General features: G+C 40.7%; 1 protein-coding gene across 2 annotated transcripts in view; it reads left to right on the forward strand.

Moving 5' to 3' along the window:
• The window catches only part of GABBR2 (gamma-aminobutyric acid type B receptor subunit 2), a 460,220-nt gene extending 441,094 nt beyond the window's left edge, over window positions 1-19,126 (forward strand). For both annotated transcript variants that reach the window (XM_014875208.2, XM_088171908.1), the window contains 3 exons: window positions 1,123-1,252; window positions 9,606-9,723; window positions 16,644-19,126. In XM_014875208.2, coding sequence (XP_014730694.1) covers window positions 1,123-1,252; window positions 9,606-9,723; window positions 16,644-16,809 — 414 coding nt within the window. In that variant the 3' untranslated portion in view covers window positions 16,810-19,126. The remainder of the gene's footprint in view (window positions 1-1,122; window positions 1,253-9,605; window positions 9,724-16,643) is intronic.
• The last annotated feature ends 1,813 nt before the right edge of the window (window positions 19,127-20,939 follow it).

A 20,939-nucleotide genomic window follows, 5' to 3' on the forward strand; every position in this document is an offset into this window, starting at 1 on the left:
ACTAAGAGGTATTTACTCAGGCTACTAAAGAGTCCAAAAGCAAAAGTTATCTCTATCTTGTTAAAGAAATTTAGTTCAGCTTTGCCAGGTTCCTTTCATGTGAGAGCCTTGAAATTTTTAATGAAGGCCTAGCTGCCTGCTGGCTATTTCTGTTCCTTTACTGTAGTTCCTTTACTGTATTTTTTCAACTAAGCCTCCTAACACAAGATCTCAGCCTGTGCCTCCCAAGGCTCATGATGGTGAGCACAGGTAAGGCTGCTCAGAGCAGCCCCATTAGTGCTTGCAGGACCCTGTCTATTTCTTTTGGACTTTGCTCCAAATAGATTAAATTCCCACAACCAGTGGGTCCAAATCAGTTTCATTGTCAAGGGGAATTGGAACATGCCCTACCATGGCTAGCAGCTACATCTCTGGCTCATCTAGTTTGAGTTGCTATGTCCCAGTTCTATAAGGAATAATGTAAAACTAAATTCAGGACTTTTAAAATTCAGTTAAGCTGGTAGTGAGTGGGACGAACTCTGGACACCACACCCTGCACAACTGTTGACAAAGAGGATTAGAAAGCTTGTTTCTTGTAATTTTCTATTGGGGCTGTGGACAATTGAGTACAAGTCAGCCTCTGAGGAGAGCCCACTGTGCTCTGCTCAGTGCTAAAAGTGCATTCCTGGTAGAGTTGACTGCAGTCACTCACATGACTGGACATGCCATAGTTCCCTTATATTCTCCTGTATGCTCGATAATTTGGTGGATGAAATGGTTAGAGCTACGTATGCCACAATTTTACATGTGGATAATAAATAATTGAGAGGTCTTCAGTCTGAGCTTTTTTATGCTCATATCTTTCTCATTTGTCAGTACACCTGAATTGCTTCTACTGTCAACTACTAAAGCTTATTCCTCTCCTACACCCTATGTGCAATATCACAGTTGAACACAATTTGTGACTTGTAGCATTATTTTTAGAGGTAGTGTAGTAGTGCTGTAAGAAAATTGTGTTTGCCACAGTGTAGTAATTGCGTTACCACCTGTCTTCCAGTGTAATTATAGAAAGCTGGGCCTCAGTGCAGATATCTGAAGCAAGGACTCCTGAATTTTGAAGGATTTGTACTATTTGTTTTTCAGCTGGATAAAGACTTGGAAGAGGTCACAATGCAACTTCAGGACACTCCTGAGAAAACAACATACATTAAGCAGAACCACTATCAGGACCTTAATGACATTCTTAGTATACGGAACTTCACAGATGGCAAAGGTGAGTGCTAGTAAAATCCATTGGTAGCTTATCATGCCAAATCTTTGAGTAGCAATCTCATTGAATTGGCTTCAGAGCACTCAGACCTTGGTAAGACAGTATAAAAATTTTGGGTGAATTACTGAGAGTATGCAGATTCACTTAATAAGCTACATGGTATCCACTGAGTAGTTATTTCTGTATATATGTCTTCTATTTTAATACACATGATGAAGAGGGAAACTTTTAGAAGTGTACTTGTGTTCAGAGGTCACGGTTTTTTGTGCTGCATGGAGAGAGGAAAGTCACAGAATTTTAAGCCGAGTCTAATATGTGCTTGTCTGACTAGGATGCTGAAACCCTGGTTTTGGACACTGCTATCAAGCATGTAAAAGCGAAGCATGTAAATATTTCAGTGCTGATTTGGATTCTAAATGCAGAATTGAAGCCACTCATGTATGAAAATTCTTCCCTAGGAACTGATAAAAAAGGATTTAATGACAACTGTAACATTCCTAAGTTGTTTCTCCTGTGTCTCTTGCACCTCTCCCTGAAGAAATACATGCAAGAGAATTGCTTCCATTAGACCCATTTTGCTTTTTGGGAAGCAATAAAATCTGGTGCACAGTGCAATAAAAGTGGAAGCCAGGACACCCACCTTCCATATCTGACTCTAAAATGGATCTACTTTGTGACTTCTGGCAAATAGCTTTGTACAGCTGACTATTATTATAACGTATGAAAAACTGTTTGCACTGTGTTCAGAATTTGTATATTTGCATGTTTGTTACACTGCAAGTCTCAGGCTTCCTATTGATGTGGCACCATAGGCTTGATTAAGTGGGGCAGAAGTTACTCCTATGAAAAAGTTTGAAGAATAATTTTAGAACAACAGCAACAGTTCACATATATTTTTGAAGCATATTGAAATTTCAGTTGGATAAGGTTACTTTTTCTCATGCCTTTTGTTTTAGCCTGGGTATACACTGGGTTGTATAACTTGTGGCAAAAAGAAGAAAAAGGGAGAGTTCCCAGTGTCCTTTTTAAAAGTGAAAAAAAAAAGCAGAAGAGGGGAAAGGAGGAAAAGGAAACGTAAATAGCTGCTGGAGGCGTGTGATTATTGGGCTGAGATCAGGAGCAAGAACTAACATCAGTGAGTGGGATGAGGCAGTTTGAAAGGAACACATAGAATGTTCCTCTCATGTCAGATGCTCTGGGAAAAATGATAAATCATGAATAATATTTCAAGCAGAAAAGATATATTGCATTGTGCCAAATGCCCATCTGAGTTTGGGTATGAGAAACAAAAAATTATTCTCAAGGAATACACTGGGTATAATTTTAGGATGGATGCTTCCCACAGCGAGATGCATTCCATTAGCAGTAGGAGGCTGGCAAAGAAATCAAGGGTAAAATATAACCTTTCTGCACTTACTTGTGGCTATATCTCCAAAAGACATTGATGCCTAACTGCTGCTTTAAGCAATAGCAGCCAAGATTGTCTTTGTTCCTAATTTTCCCCCAGTACAGCTTTTACATTTCTGCTGTGGGGTGCATATTTAAAATCATCTGTAAGCATGGAGCCTTAGTGTCCAGAGTAGCTTGGAACTATGTTTTATTGGGATTTATAGGGTAGTTATTCTGCACACTGAAGTTGCTGGACACAATTTTCTCAGTGGACCTGCTACATAAAGCTCCACACAGAAGGTGGGACAGGTGGAGAAAGATGCTTTCCCTTGTCCACCTGGAAATGAGGAAGACTGGGATCCCAATTTGCAGAGGGTGTTTGAAGCTTGGTCCCACACCTGGTGGCAAATACTCCATGCATGCTTATTATAGTGTTTCCTGATTCTGACACAAGTGATATTAAATATTCATACTTCCAGGCTCTGAGCCACTGTTATCAGCAACCCTTGTTAGCCTTTTCCTGTCCCTCCAATCCCATTTCTTCTTCCTCTTATCTTTCCACATTTCCCTGTCCCTTATCTACGTCTGGCTCTCCTGTCTGTTTCTCTCACTGCACCCATCCCCAAGAGTCAACCCATGTGCTTAATATAAATTTGCCATTCCAATCAAAATAACAAGGCTTTGGAGAATTCATGCTGCTGAGTCACTGCTGCTTCTGTGCAGATTCAAACAGACATCACTTAAATGGTACTTAAAAAAATTCTTGCCCTTACGGCTATAGGAAAGCTAACTCTGAATGACATGACTATGCTTTCTGTAGCTATGCATTTCATGAGCTTTCAGTAAAGGAAAGTACAGAAACTTGAAATTATGCATCCCTGGTGGTACTTGAGTGAAGCTTCAGAATTGTAAATAATCTATTAGCGTGACCTAGAAGTGACCATCTCTCTCATCCCCACTGTGCAACTGGGGAAGCCAGTCCAATATTGGTTTAAAGGTGATGATGAGGTTTGTGCCTTCCTTGATCTTGTGAAAATGTGAGCTGGGAGAGCGGGAATAGGACAGTGAAGAGAGAGGCTCAAAATAGCAGCTGACTTGGAAATAAAAGTCATAGCAGATAATTTGCCACATTCACTTTGTGGTTCACTTCTATGTGAATTGTTCTCATAAAATACCTTGCTGTTCTGGAGGAGCTCACATGAAGAATGCCATGTAGTGTAACCCCATTGCTATTGCTTACACAAACTCAGGGCACTACACTTCACAGAACAGATCATAACAGGAGATTTAGGCAATGCATCTCGAACAAGCCCTGATCAAACTTTAATGTCATAGTACACTTCAGTAGGTTTCTGATCTGTAAAATTTGCCCAGAGTTAAAAAATCCCAATTCCTATAGCCAAGTGCCAAAGGAGGTTATTTGATTCATGTATTCCTTCCCCACCACCCTCATTTACATAAAAGACATGGATTTAAGATACAAAAGTGAAATTACTTTAGCCAAAATAGGTAGATATGGCTGTGAACTCCTATATCTGTCTGACCTCAGGCAGCGTTTCATAACTTTGGGATTCCTGGTTAGTTATTAACAGCAACAGCTCCTGGTGCATCCCAGGAGCTCTTTGCTGGCACAGGGACTCCTTTACAGCACATTTCAGTACATCTCATTTAAGGAGAGATATTATCTGAGACACTCAACTCTTGTTCACAAATGTATAATGTCCCTGAGACATCTACAGCAATTGGCTATGTAAGAAAAGCAATTAGGAAAATGTGATTTGTGGTTTATGGCTTGATTGCTTTCTTTAATGCAGGCTTTTTAGCTGCACTGCCACATAGCTTTGTGTGGTCAAGCAGTTTTCAGCATTCTCCACAGACTGTGGATCTGATACTGCAAATGGCTTCCCCAGCTGAATTTAAAAGGGCATCCTCTTAACTTCATTTCCTACATTCCTCAGATGACTTTGAGTCACTGTGCCTGCAGGTGACCTCAACTCTGTGCACAGGGCAACGTTAAGTTCTCCCCTGGCATTTGTGGGATCTGGTGGCCTCGCTGGAGTGGCAGGGCCACATTATAGCCTGGGTTTGAGGCAGGGATGGGGTGTGGGGGAGGCACTTGGCTTAGCGCTGGAACTGACAGAGCCATTCAGCAAGAAGAGTCAGGCTTGGAGGCATGGCTGTGTTTGCCAGGCTGACATTTGGGAAAAAAGAGGACAGGTGCCTCAACTGTGATGCTGTGTAAAGGAAGGGGAGGTGGGGGGGCTAGATCATTTTGCTAGACTTGGAATCACACTATCTTACTCTACTTGACTTCTTTTTGATGTTTTAATACATGAAATCATTTCCATGTGACATAATTCACAAAATTACGCATCGAGTTTCATATAAAGCAAAGCTCAGAAGAAATCCTGCAGAAAATCTCCCTTTATTTCTACCTTAGCCAGTACCTTTCAGAGAAGCGTATTAGGGAAATAAAGGAATGACAGCCATTCTATGGGATGTACAGAAGAAGCAAGAGACAGCCTTGCCACAGTCCCCTCTTATGAGCCAACCCTTATTGCAAGTTCTCTCTCTGCAGGAGCCCTTCCTTGCTCAGAAAATCTTGTTTGTTTTAAGACAGAAAACAGTCTTTACTCATTGCTGTGAATGGGCTGGGAGCATTCATTTACATGTCAGATATGCCTACATACTGTCACTTGTCACCCCACTCCGATGTTTCCCGGTGTTAGTTTTTCCCCATGTAAAAGCAGCTCAAAGAAAAACAGATTTCAAAGGCACGTTGCTCACAAATGCAAAGCAAAACAGAGTTCATCTGTGATAGATGAGGGAAATATTATTCCTATGAAGTTCATGGAATTCAAGCATTAAGCTTGAGATTGAAAAATAGATTCAAAGGTAAGGGCTTTCAGAAATAACTCCTTTAAATGGATGCTAGTTTGAAGCAAGGGTATAGTTCCTTTCTTCACAGAAATATAGAGATACGTATGTTAGTTTCTATGAAGCCTAACAAATGGATTCATCCTGAAATTGGAGCTTGTTTCTATATCAACAGGAGACCAACCTGTCTGAGGATCAATATCTGCCCTTTCTTGCACAGAAATGAATCTGTAGTAAAGGGAATATCTTCTGATTTAAAGTAGTATAAATCAGAGCAAAGTCTTGCTAGTTTGTTTTTTTTTAATCTTCCTCTCAAAACTCAACTATGAGAGGCTATGATTTAGATTGCTGTGCAGTGTGCTTACTTCAGGAGAACTTTTTTCTGATTACCCAGCAGATGATGTGATCATTTTAATTTTTCCTTTCAGTTTACTTTCCTAGCACCCTATTCACATGAAAAACAGAGACTGGCTATTCATGTTTCACAGTCCAAATAACAGAACTGGGAAAAATTACAGCAGGTTTTCAAAATCTGCCTCTGCTTTTAAAGTTTCCTGAGCTCTTTAGTTAATCAGCAAAGTTATCTCTGCCAGATCTTATAAGTCCTTATTAAACCACACTTGCTTCTTTGTGGAGCATAATATATGCTTTCTAGCAAAGAGAAACAACAGTAGAATTGAAAGATATTGGATGAAGAGTAGTTCTGTCATCCAGTTCTAAGCCATCAGAGGAGTATTGCCTCTAAAGCGTAATGATGAAGATGTTCAATAAAGCTGCAATGTACAAACAGCAACAAAACAAGCCTGTAGTTAAAAAAAGTATGTTTTCTAAACTCTTGGAAGAAATTGAAGCATCATCAGTCACCTGGTGCTTTCTGCCTGCAGCTGAATGAGGGTTGTTAATATGCATGGAACATTTAAACCTGCCCAAGTAATTACAGGTCACCCCTGGCAGAGAGAGGAGAGCAGCTGGGAGCAGTGACCTCCTGGCTGAGCCCCTCGGCAGCCTGCATCAGGTGTGCTCTTGCAGCTCAGAGCTTTGTAAATGGAAGCTGTTTCTTTGCTACAGGAAGGCAAAGGTCCTGAGCTAAAGCCTTCTGGCTCTCACCAACCACTGGCAGCGAGCTTTGCTTATAATGAGCCCATTGCTGAGTGCTCTGTGAGGCCCTTGAGATGTATTTGTCTTTTCTCCCGACAGCTTTCTGAATGGAAAGTGCTCAGGCATCACTTATCCAGATTTATGAGTTCCGGTTTGAGGTCTACAAAGGTGAAAATTATTTAGAAGGTGCTTCTGGCTAATGTAATTTCAATTTAAAAGGTAGTTACATCATCCCGATGCAACTTACTGGGTAGAATCTGCAGTGGCAGAGTGTACCCTGAGAATGAAGGGTGTTTTCCACCCAGCATTCTTAATGGACAGAGGAAGAGAAGATGGGAAAGTATCAAAAACACTGCTACACTTTCCAGGGGAAACTGGGAAATCAAATGTTTACCACTACTTTCAGTTGTTCACATATATAAAACTAGGTTTCTAAACCCTTAAGTTTGTTAAGTGCATATGGCAATAGCGTTTTTTCTTTAAGCTCCAGCTCCCAGAAGCATATGACTAAGTGAGAATCTTGCTCTTCATTATTTAAATGAAAGGTAAATGAAAAATAAAGATATTCTAGTTTCCATAGCTGCAAAACAAAAACCTAACAACTCCTCTCTGAAAATGCTTAACAAATAAGAATTACCTAACTTCTTTTATATATTTGAAAGAAGCAAATGAAAAAGGAAAGAAAAAAGTTATAATTTTTGGTGCATTTTGTCTGTATTTTATAGATATACAGTAAAACTTGCATTTGGTAGCCTTGTATGCAGAAATTTATTCAGTGTATTAAGGGCAAGTCATCTGCAAGAGTGGTAGAAAAGAGTCTATTAAGAATAACACACCGTGATATATGGGCAGTTGGTGTTGAGAGGTGAGTAGGAAGAGAATATATGATTTCTGCTCTACTCTAAACTAAATCCCCCACCTTTTTGACAAGGACCACCTCCTTCTCTCTCTCTCTCTCTCTCACAGCACATCTGAAAGTACAGGAAACTCCTTTAGTGTGTACAACGCAGATTATTCTGTTAAATAACATACAGCCAAACAGCAGCAGCTGTATTTTCCAATCATTTGATGAAGAATTATATCTTTAGTGGCTTTGTAAAATGTTAAATTGCTTATCTTAGCCAAAGGAGTTGCAACCCTAAAGTAATTAAATCTTAGAGCTTTTCTATCCCTAATAATAAGGGTTACTCAAATTTTTACTTTGGTCTATATCAAAAAGTAAGCAGTTTCCATTGTCAGCTTAGATCAGCTCAGGACTAAATGTTGGTTTTAATCACGGAAGTAAAAGGTGTTCTTTTCTACATGTCTGTTTATAGACACAACAAGACTTTTGTGCAAATGTCGAACTCGATAGACAAAGAAATGCAATGTACAGAAAATAAAGACTGAACTCTTGTGACAGCAAATGCCACACCAGCAAACTTCAGGCTGCCCTGAGATGATAGACCTCACTGCTTATCTCAGCCACTGTCAGATTTGACTCTGCTGTACTCCCTTCACATCTAAACCATCAGTGAATCCTGCCATCTTTTAATTTTAAACACTCTTCTTGCTACACCTGAATTCCTTAGCTCTCTGCTACTGACATTTTCTTGCCCCAACGAAAGCAGCTTCGTGTGTTCACCTCCTTTCTCACCCAGATCCTCTCTTCAGTGCAACATAAGTGAAAAATCTTGTCTCCCTTTCTGAGCTGTAGTGATCCCCATGCCTGCACATTGTTGCCTCCTCACCTACACACTTGGTTGTTGCTTGTTTGTTAGGTTTTTTCACAGCATGAATTGAATGTTATCAAATAATGCCAGGGATGACCTTGCTGGGAGGCCAATTATAGATGTTGGAGTTTGCCCTCAAAACATTTATGCCTCCAGGTTCTTTCCTCAGTTTGTGTTTCTGCTGCTTGCTTTGTCCCCTCAGAGCCTGTTGATAACATGCATATTACTAGCATGCTGGGAGCTGAGCATTATTTGGGGCTTCTGAACATGATTACAAGAGAAAAGCTTAACCCTTCAAAATGTACTGGCTTTCATTCCGTTTTCCTTTTTTCTCTACCCTTTTCCTGCTTTTCCCCCTCGTACCCAATTTTATGTTCAAATCCTCCAGTACCCTCTTCAAGAATTTACCTCAGACTCCTCTTCCATGCTGCCTCAATGCCTGCGGCAGTCACTGCTCCTCTGTTTGTGTGGCAAACAACTGCTGGTGATGGATTTGGAGCTCTCTGTAATTATTTATGAAAACTGTGAACTGCCCTCATTATTCAGATGCTTTCCATGTGATTTTATTTGGCTTACCACAGAAAGAGACTTTGAAAAAGCAGGCAGGAACAGAAAGGATCTCCTTAAAATGGCTGTGTTTGCCCATGTTTCTCAGGGAGAATGATGCCGTGGGCTTCAGCACAGCTAGCTGAGGACTCCCAGGACACACAGAGGAATCAAGAATTATGATGTGTTTTGTTATCACTATGTAGGAAAGAACAAAGTGTAATGACATCATTAGCTGTCCTTGCTGCAGACAGCCTATGGACCAGTGCAACTGATAGGAATCATATTTCCATGCTAAAAAATGATGGCAGTAGCTGATAGCCAAATGACAGCACTTAATTGCCTGTGTGATCGTAAGAGTATCGAGGGTTTATGCATCAACGAGATTATAGTTTTTCTAGGAAGAGTCTTAAGAAGGAGGGTTTATGAAAAGGTTACAAAATTTCTAACTGCAGGAACAGTATATTTACATTATTTTTTCACACAGCCCGAGACTAGATGAGAGAGCATGATGTCACTTTTCTGTTTCTTCATGGTGGCTCTTATGGAGGAGCACATCATCCGAAATATAAGAGTACCAAACTCCCACAGCAAAACTTGAGATTATATTGGAATATAGGTAGCATGAGTTTACTTTGTGGAATTATGGATATCTGAAAAAAAGTTAAAATGAAACAATTTTTAAATGGTCACTTGGTCACAGTAAAGTAAAATCGAATGTGTTGTCCATCCAGATGGTGAGAAAGCCATTTTGAAAAATCATCTTGATCAAAATCCACCAGCACAGTGGGGCTCATCAGACCCTTCCAGAACAAGCAAAGATCCCATAGAAGACATCAACTCTCCAGAACAGTAAGTATACATCGTTACCTTGATGACAAGATGTTAATTTAAATTATTACATTTCATCAAAGCCCATATTTCCCTTCCATGCATTTTTTTATGGAAAGACCTTATGGTCTTTATGGTAACCCCTTCCAGCTAGCTAGGCCACAGAGAGAGCCTGAAACATCAGGAACAGGGAATGTGAATGGCACCTCCTGAAGCACTGGTAGGCAGCAACGTTGTACTGTGATGCCTCCCTGCCACCAGCTCACCACCCCAATGGAACTTAAAGGGTATCAGAGGCTTCAGACCCTAAGGTGCCCCAAAGGCAAATCAACGTGCTTCTTTTCTCTTGCTGGAAGCCTCCATAGCATGATGTCCAAAGTTTTTGTGGAGAGTTACAGGATGAGCTGTGCCCAACTGCCAGCGTGTGGAGGAGAAGAGAATGTACATGCGTGCACAAATGTCTTATGACTCTTGTCAAAAGTCCAAGTCCTTCCACACACCAACCAGAGGGGTTCATAGTGTACATAGACATTTTGTTCTTTTCCATTCTTAAGCTAGAGGAGAAATAAAAAATGTCCTGAGAGCTTTTCAACGTTGCCATAGCAGCTGGACCTGAGTTTTGGCACAGGAAAGCCTGCACTAAGTATTTTCCCTTAGAAACAATGCTGCAGCTACAAGGAGAGGATGGCACAAAACTCTGGCTAGATTTACAGAGGAGAAAGAGTCTTCTGGTGTCAGCTTTTCTCTCTAGGAACCTGTACAATAAACTCGTGTCCTACCCTTTACTAGCTGAGCAGGACCTGCCATGGGCCGGAGCTCAGGGAAGCGCGGTCCTAACGTGTGTGCCCGGATGCGCCGTTTCCCCACAGCAGCCTGGTTACACGAGCATCGCTTCATCAGTGCCTGGCTAAGAGCTGTCAGAATCCTGGGCAATTCAAAGGCTTATTTAAAAACAGAATAAGTTAAACAGATTACCAGAATGAGTCATGTTACATCAGCAACAGCAAGCCTGATTGCAGATAGTAGCTGCTGCCTTCTACTACCTGGAGTAGGAAAACATGTGGATTTCTAAATCTGTCCTTGCACTCAAAGAAAAAACTCAACCCAAATCTGCAAAGAAGCTAATTCACACACACATATGCATCAAAAAGAAATCCCACAGTAGATGAAATATCTTGTAATTTCACGTAAGCAGGGCTCTTGCTGAGAGCGCTCTCATGACTTCATGGGGTCAGCAGAGTGCTTTAATGCATAGCTTTTAAAGGCCTGTGTTTTGTTCAGCACCATTTGTCAGAAATAATGTAGTGTGAATGCAGCCTCATCCACATGTGGCCCACTTATATTAAGAAAGATGCTAAGAAAAACAGACACTCAGATAATCCAATTGTCTCGATACAGATTTAAGACAGACAAAGAAAAAGAAACATATTTGTGGTGGTTGTGGTGACAGAACTTCCTCTAGGCTAGTGATAACTGATGAGAAGCCTGAGATTTCCTAAAGGTTCTGGAGAGTGGGTTAGTAGGAATCTGGACAGTGTCTGACATTTATGGAAAGCAATTAACAAGGTCCTGCTAAATCTAAACGGTGTCATTCAGCACTTGCACAGCTGTTACTGTGCCAGGTCAATCTCTTTCCTGAGAACGGGTTGGCAGTTTGGGTACCAGAGCCACACTGCCCAAACACAGTGGATCTGCCAGGGAGGAGAAGTATATCTGTCTTCAGGACTTCCCTCTTTTTGACAAGAGATTGCTTATCTCCAAAGTTTGTACTCTTTAAGACGTTCTTCTGCACCTCTGGGCTTGTTTCTGAACTTGTCTGGTAGCACTTCTGTCCTTGATGGTTGCTAAATGTGTAATTTTTGCGAAAAAAAAAAAGAGTTAAAGCTGTATTTTCTGTCTTTCTCATTTCTTTTTATACACAGGGTATCTGATAGGTAGTCACACAGTCTGAGAAACTTATTTCTTATTCAAGAACACAAATCTCAAGGACATTAGTCTGAAAAAGACTTCCTCTTGGTCATAAACCTGTGAAAAGGAGGATGTCAAGACAATCATTTTCCTGCATAAGTTTTAACCTTTTAATGGCTGTGGGGAAAAAATCACCCAGCTTCCTGTGCTTGTCAGCACTCATGAGAACTGGCATCTTCTAGTATGAAAGCTCTTATAGAGTCCAGAAAAGAGCTGATTTGGGATTTTTTTTCATTTGTTCTTACTATTAGTGCTACATTTGACTCATTGTAAGGTCCCTTATTCTACAGTTGTGCACAAAGTAAAGGCACAACAGTATACATACACCTCAGGCAGTAGTGCAGGAAGTTGTTTCACATTTGTTGATGGGGCAATGTTTACATTGACTCAATCAGAATGTGGAAAACTATTTTTTTGTGCTCGGCTCAGATTTAGAACCCTGCACCTAAGGAAAATGCGTCTGTATGACTTAGAGCATGAATACAGACGATTCTCAGTTCCCTTGGCAGTTCCTGCTGGGCAGAACTCAGTAGGCTTTCCACACTGCCATGTAAAATTTTCCATCAGTCAGACCATCAGATAAGAGGAGCAAAAAGTGGGTGCTGACTGCTTTCTTTCCTGTTTGCACTGTCTACACAGTATAAATTGACACCTCCTATAGCAGGCAAAGCAATGCCAGTGCACAGGCACAGGCCCTGCACTTTGATTTCCCATTTTTAGCATACTCCCCAACACAGTTGTATCCATTTGTACTCTCCCAGGTAATGCTCAGTAACAATCCTGGGGGATGCTTTGCTGTGTGGATAGACACTGTACCGTGCCAGCTCATCTCAGGTCCAGAGAGCAGCCTGAACCAGTTTAAAATAGACGTAATTCTTTTCCCAGTAGGATGAATTGTCTCTCAGGCAAAGTCATCTGCTTTGATGAGTATCAAACTGTGCATATTTCCTGATGGGCAGTCCTGCTTATCTAAAGATCACATCAGTCAGTTCATCTGCATGATGGCCACGTTCAGTGCTTTATCTTCTGTGACCCTTAAAGACATCCATCTATGTGCTTTCATTGCTGCATGTTGTCCCTTCTCATCAGTGACCTACAACCAGCAGGTCATTAGTTTTTGGCACCATTAAAACTCATTCCATTCTCATTTTAACAGCAACAATATGTAACAGTCTTCCAGGTCTCTAAGTAGAGGTGATGACAGATTTCTGCGGGACCCTGCTAAAACCTGTGATCTTAATAGACTATTTCTATATGCAGAGTTTTTTGTAACCTTCAAAGCATAACTTCAAAGCATAGCTGGAGCCAGTTATGCTAATTTAAGTAACAAAAAATTCTCATTCAAAAAAGTTGGTTGTGACTGGATTATTGCATTGCAACCAATATGCCTCAGCATGAACAGGCCTTTGTTACTTGGTTTCTTCCCTGAGAGTGATATATCTATGATCCATCTATATGATCTTATTCAAATGTGTCACTAAAATAAGGTGGGTTTAGAATAGTTAGTTCACTTGCTAGTGGAACATCTTGCTTTATTGTAGTCTTTTAGAGCTTCTCCAACTTCCCTTTGTTTGCTAAAAATCAACATTAATGTGCTGCAGAATTAATTGAAATAATCCTTGAGTGCTTAGACACAGTTTACACACTCCCACAGAACTTCAGATTTTTGACTGTTGCAGCAATTTGTTTCAGTCCCCCCACCACTTACCAATGGATCTTATTAGTAGTTTTCTATAACAAAACCAAAAATATATTTCAAATGCTTTGGCCTGCTTCATGGTATTGTGCATTCCCATGTGCACTGCATTGTGTTTCTGTGTGCATCGACTTTGGAAGTCAAAGTTTTACCTGATTTTATATTTCCCACTTGCCCTAACACAGATTCCACACACAGAGCACCCACTCATCAGGATTTTGCTTTCCATCTCTTTTGTTGGTTGCCTGTGATTCTAGACCCACTATTACTAACCATTACCTCTCCAAAGTACTTGACCATATAAATGCTTTCACATACATATCTATATAGCATGGACAACTTGAAACAAATTCCTAGAGTCATATAATGGAAGGGATTTTTAAAGGTCAAACAGTCCAATGTCCCTGCAATGAACAGAGACAACTTCATGTAGATCAGGTTGTTCAAATCCCTGCAGTTTGTCCTTGGTTGTCTCCGAGGATGGGGCATGAGTCACCTGTGGCAGTGTTTCACCATCCTCATCATAAAAATTCATTACTTTTATCTAGTCTAAATCTACACTTTTTTGTTTAAAGCCTCACGCAGCATCCTCTCACTCCATGCTCTTGTGAAAAGTCCCTCTCCAGCTTTCTTGTAAGCCTCTTATAGGTACCATAAGGCAGACTTAAGGTCTCCCTGGAGCTTTCTCTCTTCCAAGATGAAAACCACCAGCTCTCTCAATCTGTTTTCATGGAAGACATCCTCCAGCCCTCTGATTTTTTTTTTTTTTTTTGGCTTTCCTTTGGACTCACTTTAGCAGTATTCCAGGTGGGGGTCTCACCAGAGAAGGGCAGTGGGGCAGCACCACTTCTCTCACACTGCTGGCCACACTGCTTTTGATACAGCCCAGAATATGATTAACTTTCTGGGCTGCAAATGCACATTCCCGGGTCATGTCCAGCTTTTCATGCACCGTCGCCCCCAGTTCGCACTTGGCAGGGCTGCTCTTGATCCCTTCATCCTGCGGCCTATATTGATACCGAAGGTTTCCCCTAAAGCACTGGCAAAATGTGGCAGGAGTGGAAGAAGGGAAAATCACTGAAATTGAGGGGAAAAAAATCCTAAAAAGAGTGAAGCAGGGCACAAAATTTACTTTCACTTCAGGCGAAAATACCAGGTTTGTTTGGATTTTGCTACTCGTTTTGCTTTATTTCATACTTCATTCTAGGAGTTTTGTCTACAATCTTAATTGTGTGCAAGTCACCAGGCTACAGTTCTCTGCCCCAGTTCCAGGAACCAAGTCTTCAAGTAAAAGTAAACTTTTAAGTACAGTTAAAGCAAAAATTGCCACCCACCGCAGCCACCATTGGCATAACTAAATAAACATGCTTTGTCCATGGTATGGCTAACACTGAAATGGATGAAAAAAATCCTATTCACTTGATTATGCAACTGGATTCTCTTGGAGTAGCTTCAAAAAGCCCTTTAATGAGAAGTCTGTAATAGTTGAACAAAGTAAGCGTTTCCTCTGGTGGGAAAGTAAGTGCAGGCAATTCTACATTTGAGCCCTCAACAAGAGACAGAATGACAATCCACAGCATCAGGCTCATAAGGATTCAGCACAGGGTAACATCGAGCCATGCCCCCTCGGCATTCCCTGGGAACAAGGCATGACTTCATTGATAGCACCAGGAAGAGTCGAGCACAGTAGCAAAATAACAATGAATGGATTTTGTTTAGTTCCAGGAATGCATTGCCAGCACTACAATGATCATCACTGAGGACTAACATTGTGTGAAACTTTAAACAGGGGTGTGAAGGGGAGAAACAATGAGAAAGAGTTTCCTGGGTAGGCAGACAACAGCTACTTCTACTGCACCTCTGTATAAACAAGCTGAAGTTTGTAGTGAAGAAACTAAAGAGAAGAATGCTACATTTCTTTCTGTTTGGATTTAAAAGCTATACTGCTTGGTCCCCAAGCAGTGCAATGGATGCCTTAGTATCTGTCTTTGCTACCTAACACAAAGCAAAAAAGCAATTAAATGTCATTTGAACCAAAAAGATTGTCCAAAGGCTAGCTTTCAAACAAACACCTCTTATAAAGGCCTTTCTATACACTGTCATTATATCAGATAACGGGCAAACATAAATTTAAAACTCGATTATACTGATACAATGTTTTCTATGGGCATTTTTGTTCTGAAATCCAAAGGCTCAGTCACTTTGACATTTGTCTTCTCTTTAGAAAGTGCCTCTGTGTTTCAAGGGTGAATGTCTCCAAACACAAAGCCATCCTGATGATAAAATGACTGAAAACATTTTTTACACTAGCAAACCTCAACAGGATTTTGATTTTTTGAAAGATGCTAGTACATCCACAGTACAGGAGTAGCAGAGCCGTTTTCTCATGGCACCATCCACACCAAGGGCTTAGATGGGGTACCTGTGAGCATGATTTAGTATTCATTTAAAGAAAAAATTTTACCAGTCAACATTATGTCAATCCACTTGAAAGAAATGGATACAGGATATTGGGCTCTGGAACAGTGAATTTTAGTATGGGTTTTGGGCAGGACTGCTTTTAGAATGCCAACTCCTCAGTCCCATAGCACTGACTGACAGAACTCAAAAGCATCTATCAATCACCTCAAAAGCACAGACCCAAACTTTAAAGAGGAACTACTTAAAATAGGAAAAAGCCATCAGTCCCAAGTCCCTTCCACCATGCACCTGTGTTTGCTTTAGCTGGAGTTGCAGAAATGTCATCCTTAGTACTGACATCCTTGTGCTAAGCGATGCATGGCTTGAAACTCAGTCTGTGACCTCATGCATGTCTACACAGCTGGACAGGGTTCTGCAGGCAGTAGATCACTTTGCAAGGGGTAGGGAGGGGTCACTGAGCCATACACCCTCTTTGCAAACTTAAGGTTTTCCCTTTTCTTAGTGTCAGCAATCTAACAATTAACTGAATGTGGCTGGGAATTTCAGAGGGTTCTGGGATGCTGAGAAAGCACACTTAGTTTCCTTTGTCATGTCTAACCTGTCAGAAAAATTCCCCAAGGGGAAAACAACATCATGGTGGCACAGTTCAGCATCAGCAAGAGCAATGCTCTTGGCATTAACCCTGTCAGTCACAGCAGCAGGCACAGAGAGCTCCCTTGCAGCAGCCTGGGAGCACCTCAGCCATGAGATGTAGTCCATGTGATGATGCATTCCATGTGATGATGCATTCCATGTGGCGTATTCCATGCGATGTATTCCATCCTTGGCTAACGTTCCTCTCCCGTGTCTCCCGCAGCATACAGCGCCGGCTGTCCTTGCAGCTGCCCATCCTCCATCACGCCTACCTGCCGTCCATAGGAGGAGTCGATGCCAGCTGTGCCAGCCCGTGTGTAAGCCCCAGTGCCAGCCCTCGGCACAGACACGTGCCACCCTCCTTCCGAGTGATGGTTTCAGGGCTGTAGGAGGGGGAGATCAGTGCTTCCTGAACTGCTTTTAAGTACTCAATGACTGGACTAAACATCTGACCTAGAACTCTGCTACAAACATGTAACATTGGCTCTTACCGCAGAGGAACTTCTGCTGAGGCCCTCGTCACAGGAGTGCTCACGTAACTCGTGTGAAAAAGCAAAGGAGGACACAAAGAGTTTGATCTGTAGCCTTATTCATGGAGTTTTTATTTCTTCACCTAGAAGTCACTGAAAAATGTTTCTTCCAAAATTTCTACTAGCAACAAGGAGGCTGGGATATATGGATCTTGCAAAAAAGACACTAGGAAAATAAAAAACAAACTCAAATGTCACTGAGCTTTACATGGCTGCTGAGAACATGCAATTCTATACTGTATCCATGTAAGGAAAATGTAGTGGTCGAGCTATACCATGTTGGAATAGATGCACTCATTTTTACAAGAGTTGTGTTAAATCGCTGGAAACATTCTGCACTGGTTAGTCTTGCTTCTTTTCATTTCAGGGACAGTGTTTAGTAGAAAAGAAGAATTGTGAGAAATGATTCCTCGGGTGTCATTGAGACTCTGCAGTGCTGTGATCAGGGTCACCTTTACCTTGCAGCTGTATGTATAACCCAAGCAGAGCCTGAAGCTCCAGCTCTCACTTGCCACCAGCTGGAGAGCTGCTGATTGCAAGCAGAGCACTTCACCCTTCTCCAGGGCAATGGCAGTGACTGCTGACCATCTGCAGCTTCATTTTTAGCAAAGTTTCTGCACCTATTTCAGCATAAACACCACCAACCATAACAAACTAAACTGTCTGAAAAAGTCCTAGGGCTGATAACTCAGGAAACTGAGGACAGATGGGTAGTAAAGTCTTAATGCCACAGGATGAATTGTTTTTCCTAGTTTGTTTGAATCGTGTCACACATAATTACAATAAAATTAACTGAGTGGAGTTGGGGGGGAGGGATTAGGGCACAGCACTTTGCTACTGCAGGCAAAGCCTGCAGGGCACGTAGATGTGAATATACACTCTGTTTGCTTCGTACCTGCGTACGTGTGACAGTTGTAGCGGATAGGAGACGACAAGCCCAATTTACCAATAGAATATTTTACCCGAATCCTGAAAGGACTGTGAAAAAACAAGGGATTTTATACTTTAGCTCCTTTCCCTGAACCAAAGTAATTAGCAGGAATGATAGTGGTGTACCGTCTGGACCAACTCTGGAGCCAAACCCTCAGGCACAGGTGAGACACGCATGCAGCTTCTTTTTTCAAGGGACTGGAAATGTATCCTCTCACTGCCAGGGCTGTTTGCTAAAAGTAGGGGGGAAAAAAAACACATGAAGCACCCACTGGGCTCTTGGTTTTATTTAATCCACACTTGTGCCCCTTAGACCAAACCTTTGGAATGACATTTTTACAAAGGTTTGCAAATCAGCAATGACTGAAGCACAGCTGAAGGGGTTCATTAGCTGAGGGATTTAACTGCAGCTTTGACAAGCTAGCATAAATCTCCATTAAAAATAAAACACACCTCGTAGTGGCCAAAACCAACATGAATATGTAACTGAATCTTACAATCGGGAGCATCACAAAATATTTCACTTGGCACATACAGTAAGAGAGGTTATGGAAATATCTGTAGCTTTTAGAACAAAAAACCATGTAAGTATAAACACAGATAAACTAGAACTCATTACTCTGTTTAAGCACTAAACACTGACTTTGTCACTCAATGTGTGTTGACAGTATTCTCTTGCTTTATTAATATCATCAGGGCCTGGTTTATTTTAAAAGGAATGTTAATTTTTAAAAAGAGAAAATTACTATATTGTATATAATGTATACACAAAGATCTCTGTAGAAATATTATTCCAACTTAGCAGGAAAAAAAAATAATTCAGAAGTATCGGACCATTGGAGGTGAGTGTGTGTGTGTGTGTGTGTCTGTAACTTCGTGAATACTGACTGTGTGACGTTTATTAGGTTTAAACCATGCAGTACATTCTTTGTCTCAATGATACTGTAGTTTCTCCCATAACATTTTTTTTTTACTTTACTGCAGATAACAAGACCAACCAAGTGAATATAGCTATTTAATGTTTCTGTTCTTTTATACTGCAGCAAAAATGTACTGTAAATTTATGAAGAGGCTGTGCCCCAATGGCATTTTCCAATGATGTTAGTGCACAAATGCTTTAAACTAGACTGGAACTGCCAGAATAAAATGTAAATGAAGAATTTCTTGTATAACCTTATACTGCATGAGATCAATTTTTAATAAATTGTTGCAAATCTGTTTTTATGAATAAAATACATAAAACTTAGCTTTTTGGACTCAATGCCCTCTTCCCCCATTGCAAAATAATTTTTAATGAGAGTGTGTGTGTGTATATATATATATATATATATATATATAAATATAGATCTATATAAAAGCCTCCTTAGAGAAAGAGGAATCCTATTGCAACACTACATTTTAATAAAAATGTAAGATGTAATAAAAATACACATCCTAGTTGTTGAACAGTTTGCATTTGGAGATAATAGATAGATGAGCTTCTTCTGCCTTGAAATACAATTATTGCAGTACCAAAGAGTGAAGTCTAAGACCTTTTCCAAATGGGAAAATAATCAAAACATGTACTGAACATTTATATCCAAACCACACTTAGCCCACACACTGTTCTCTCTTGTCCCACAATGAATGTGAATTCAGAAGAAAAAGAAATATTTTACTATTTCACACAAGTTATTGAAGTTGAGCCAATATTCCAGCTCAATAGTAAAATCTCTGCATCAACAAATGAGAAGTTCCTGAGAATGAACACCAATTGCTGCATGAAGGCAAACACTAAGCTTCTCCATCCAGTTTTGTGCATGTGGTGGGATTTGTGTCTTAAAGCAGGTTCTTCTGCATGACAAAACCAGGAGGAGGGTGGGAATGTCAGGCAATGAGAAAGTGAGAGGAAAGCACATTTTGAGTTGCTTGCTTTTCAACAGGGGAACATCCTCAAGCCAGCACAAAATGTCATAAAACCCAAGATGTGAGAATTAGAACCACCACAAATGGTTTTCCAGTAGATTTCTGGTGCATCTCAGAACATATGCAAAAAGAGAAAATACGGTGAGGAGTTAACAGTGTGGATTGTGGCTCTCAGTGCAGAATACCAGATGGCAGGAGAAACTCAAACAGATACATCAAAGCTCATTCAAGAAAGGAAAAAGTACAGAACAGCTTCAATGTGAAATCTATATTCAACCAGAAATTGTGGGAGGATGTGAAGAACTTAGAATTTCTCATGAATAATAGGGAACCAGAACAAAGTGAAACATTACTTTATAGGGTCATGAAAAAAAGAGGGAGATATCAGCAGAGCAACTTTACTTGAACTGTTGAGTTTCCACAGCCACAACAAATATGCTTCCTATACAATCATAAAGTTGACATTGAATTAATGGAAGATTGCTAATCTTGCAGCACCACTTTCAAATAAATAAAATCAAGGACGGTAAGGAAAGACCATTTTCCTCTTTTTCTCCTTTTTTTTTCCCTTGAGATATAATACCTTTCCTTAAAGGTTTATAGTCAAATCTTTTCTGATCTTTTCAGAACTTGTTTGTTCATTGCAAGTCTCAGCACAATGTGCCTGTTTTCCCAAGACTGGATTAGTGCAAGGCTTTTCCCAGCACTTCCACAGCACCCCATGGATATTAGCAGGGCTTTTTATTGTGTTCTCAAACCACAGTCCAAAGGATGGACTGGTTTGCCTATTCAGCAAGTTGACTCCCCCTGTCACTGGCTTGTTTAATAGAGATTTTCTGCTCACTATCTGAGAAGACTGACAGATTTATTACAATAGTTTAAGCACCATGATTTTTATCGGAGTTCAGTTCTCAGTTACTGACTGCTTTTTCCATCTCTTGCCACAGAGAATAGTACTTACAGCCATTACTTTAATATGCCCGAATATTATTCATGAGTGCACTTCTAAGAGCACTCTGCCTCTTGAGTCGATCAGGACTCTGAGAGCATTACTGTGCTTGTCACTACTCACTCAATGACATTGCAGAGGATCAATAGAGGGTCTAGAGATGCATTGGAAGAGGTGGGGAAGGGAGAGCCCAAGCTGCTGGCAA

Source organism: Sturnus vulgaris, chromosome 1 (genome assembly GCF_052056855.1).
Source record: "Sturnus vulgaris isolate bStuVul1 chromosome 1, bStuVul1.hap1, whole genome shotgun sequence".
Taxonomy (NCBI): Eukaryota; Metazoa; Chordata; class Aves; order Passeriformes; family Sturnidae; genus Sturnus; species Sturnus vulgaris.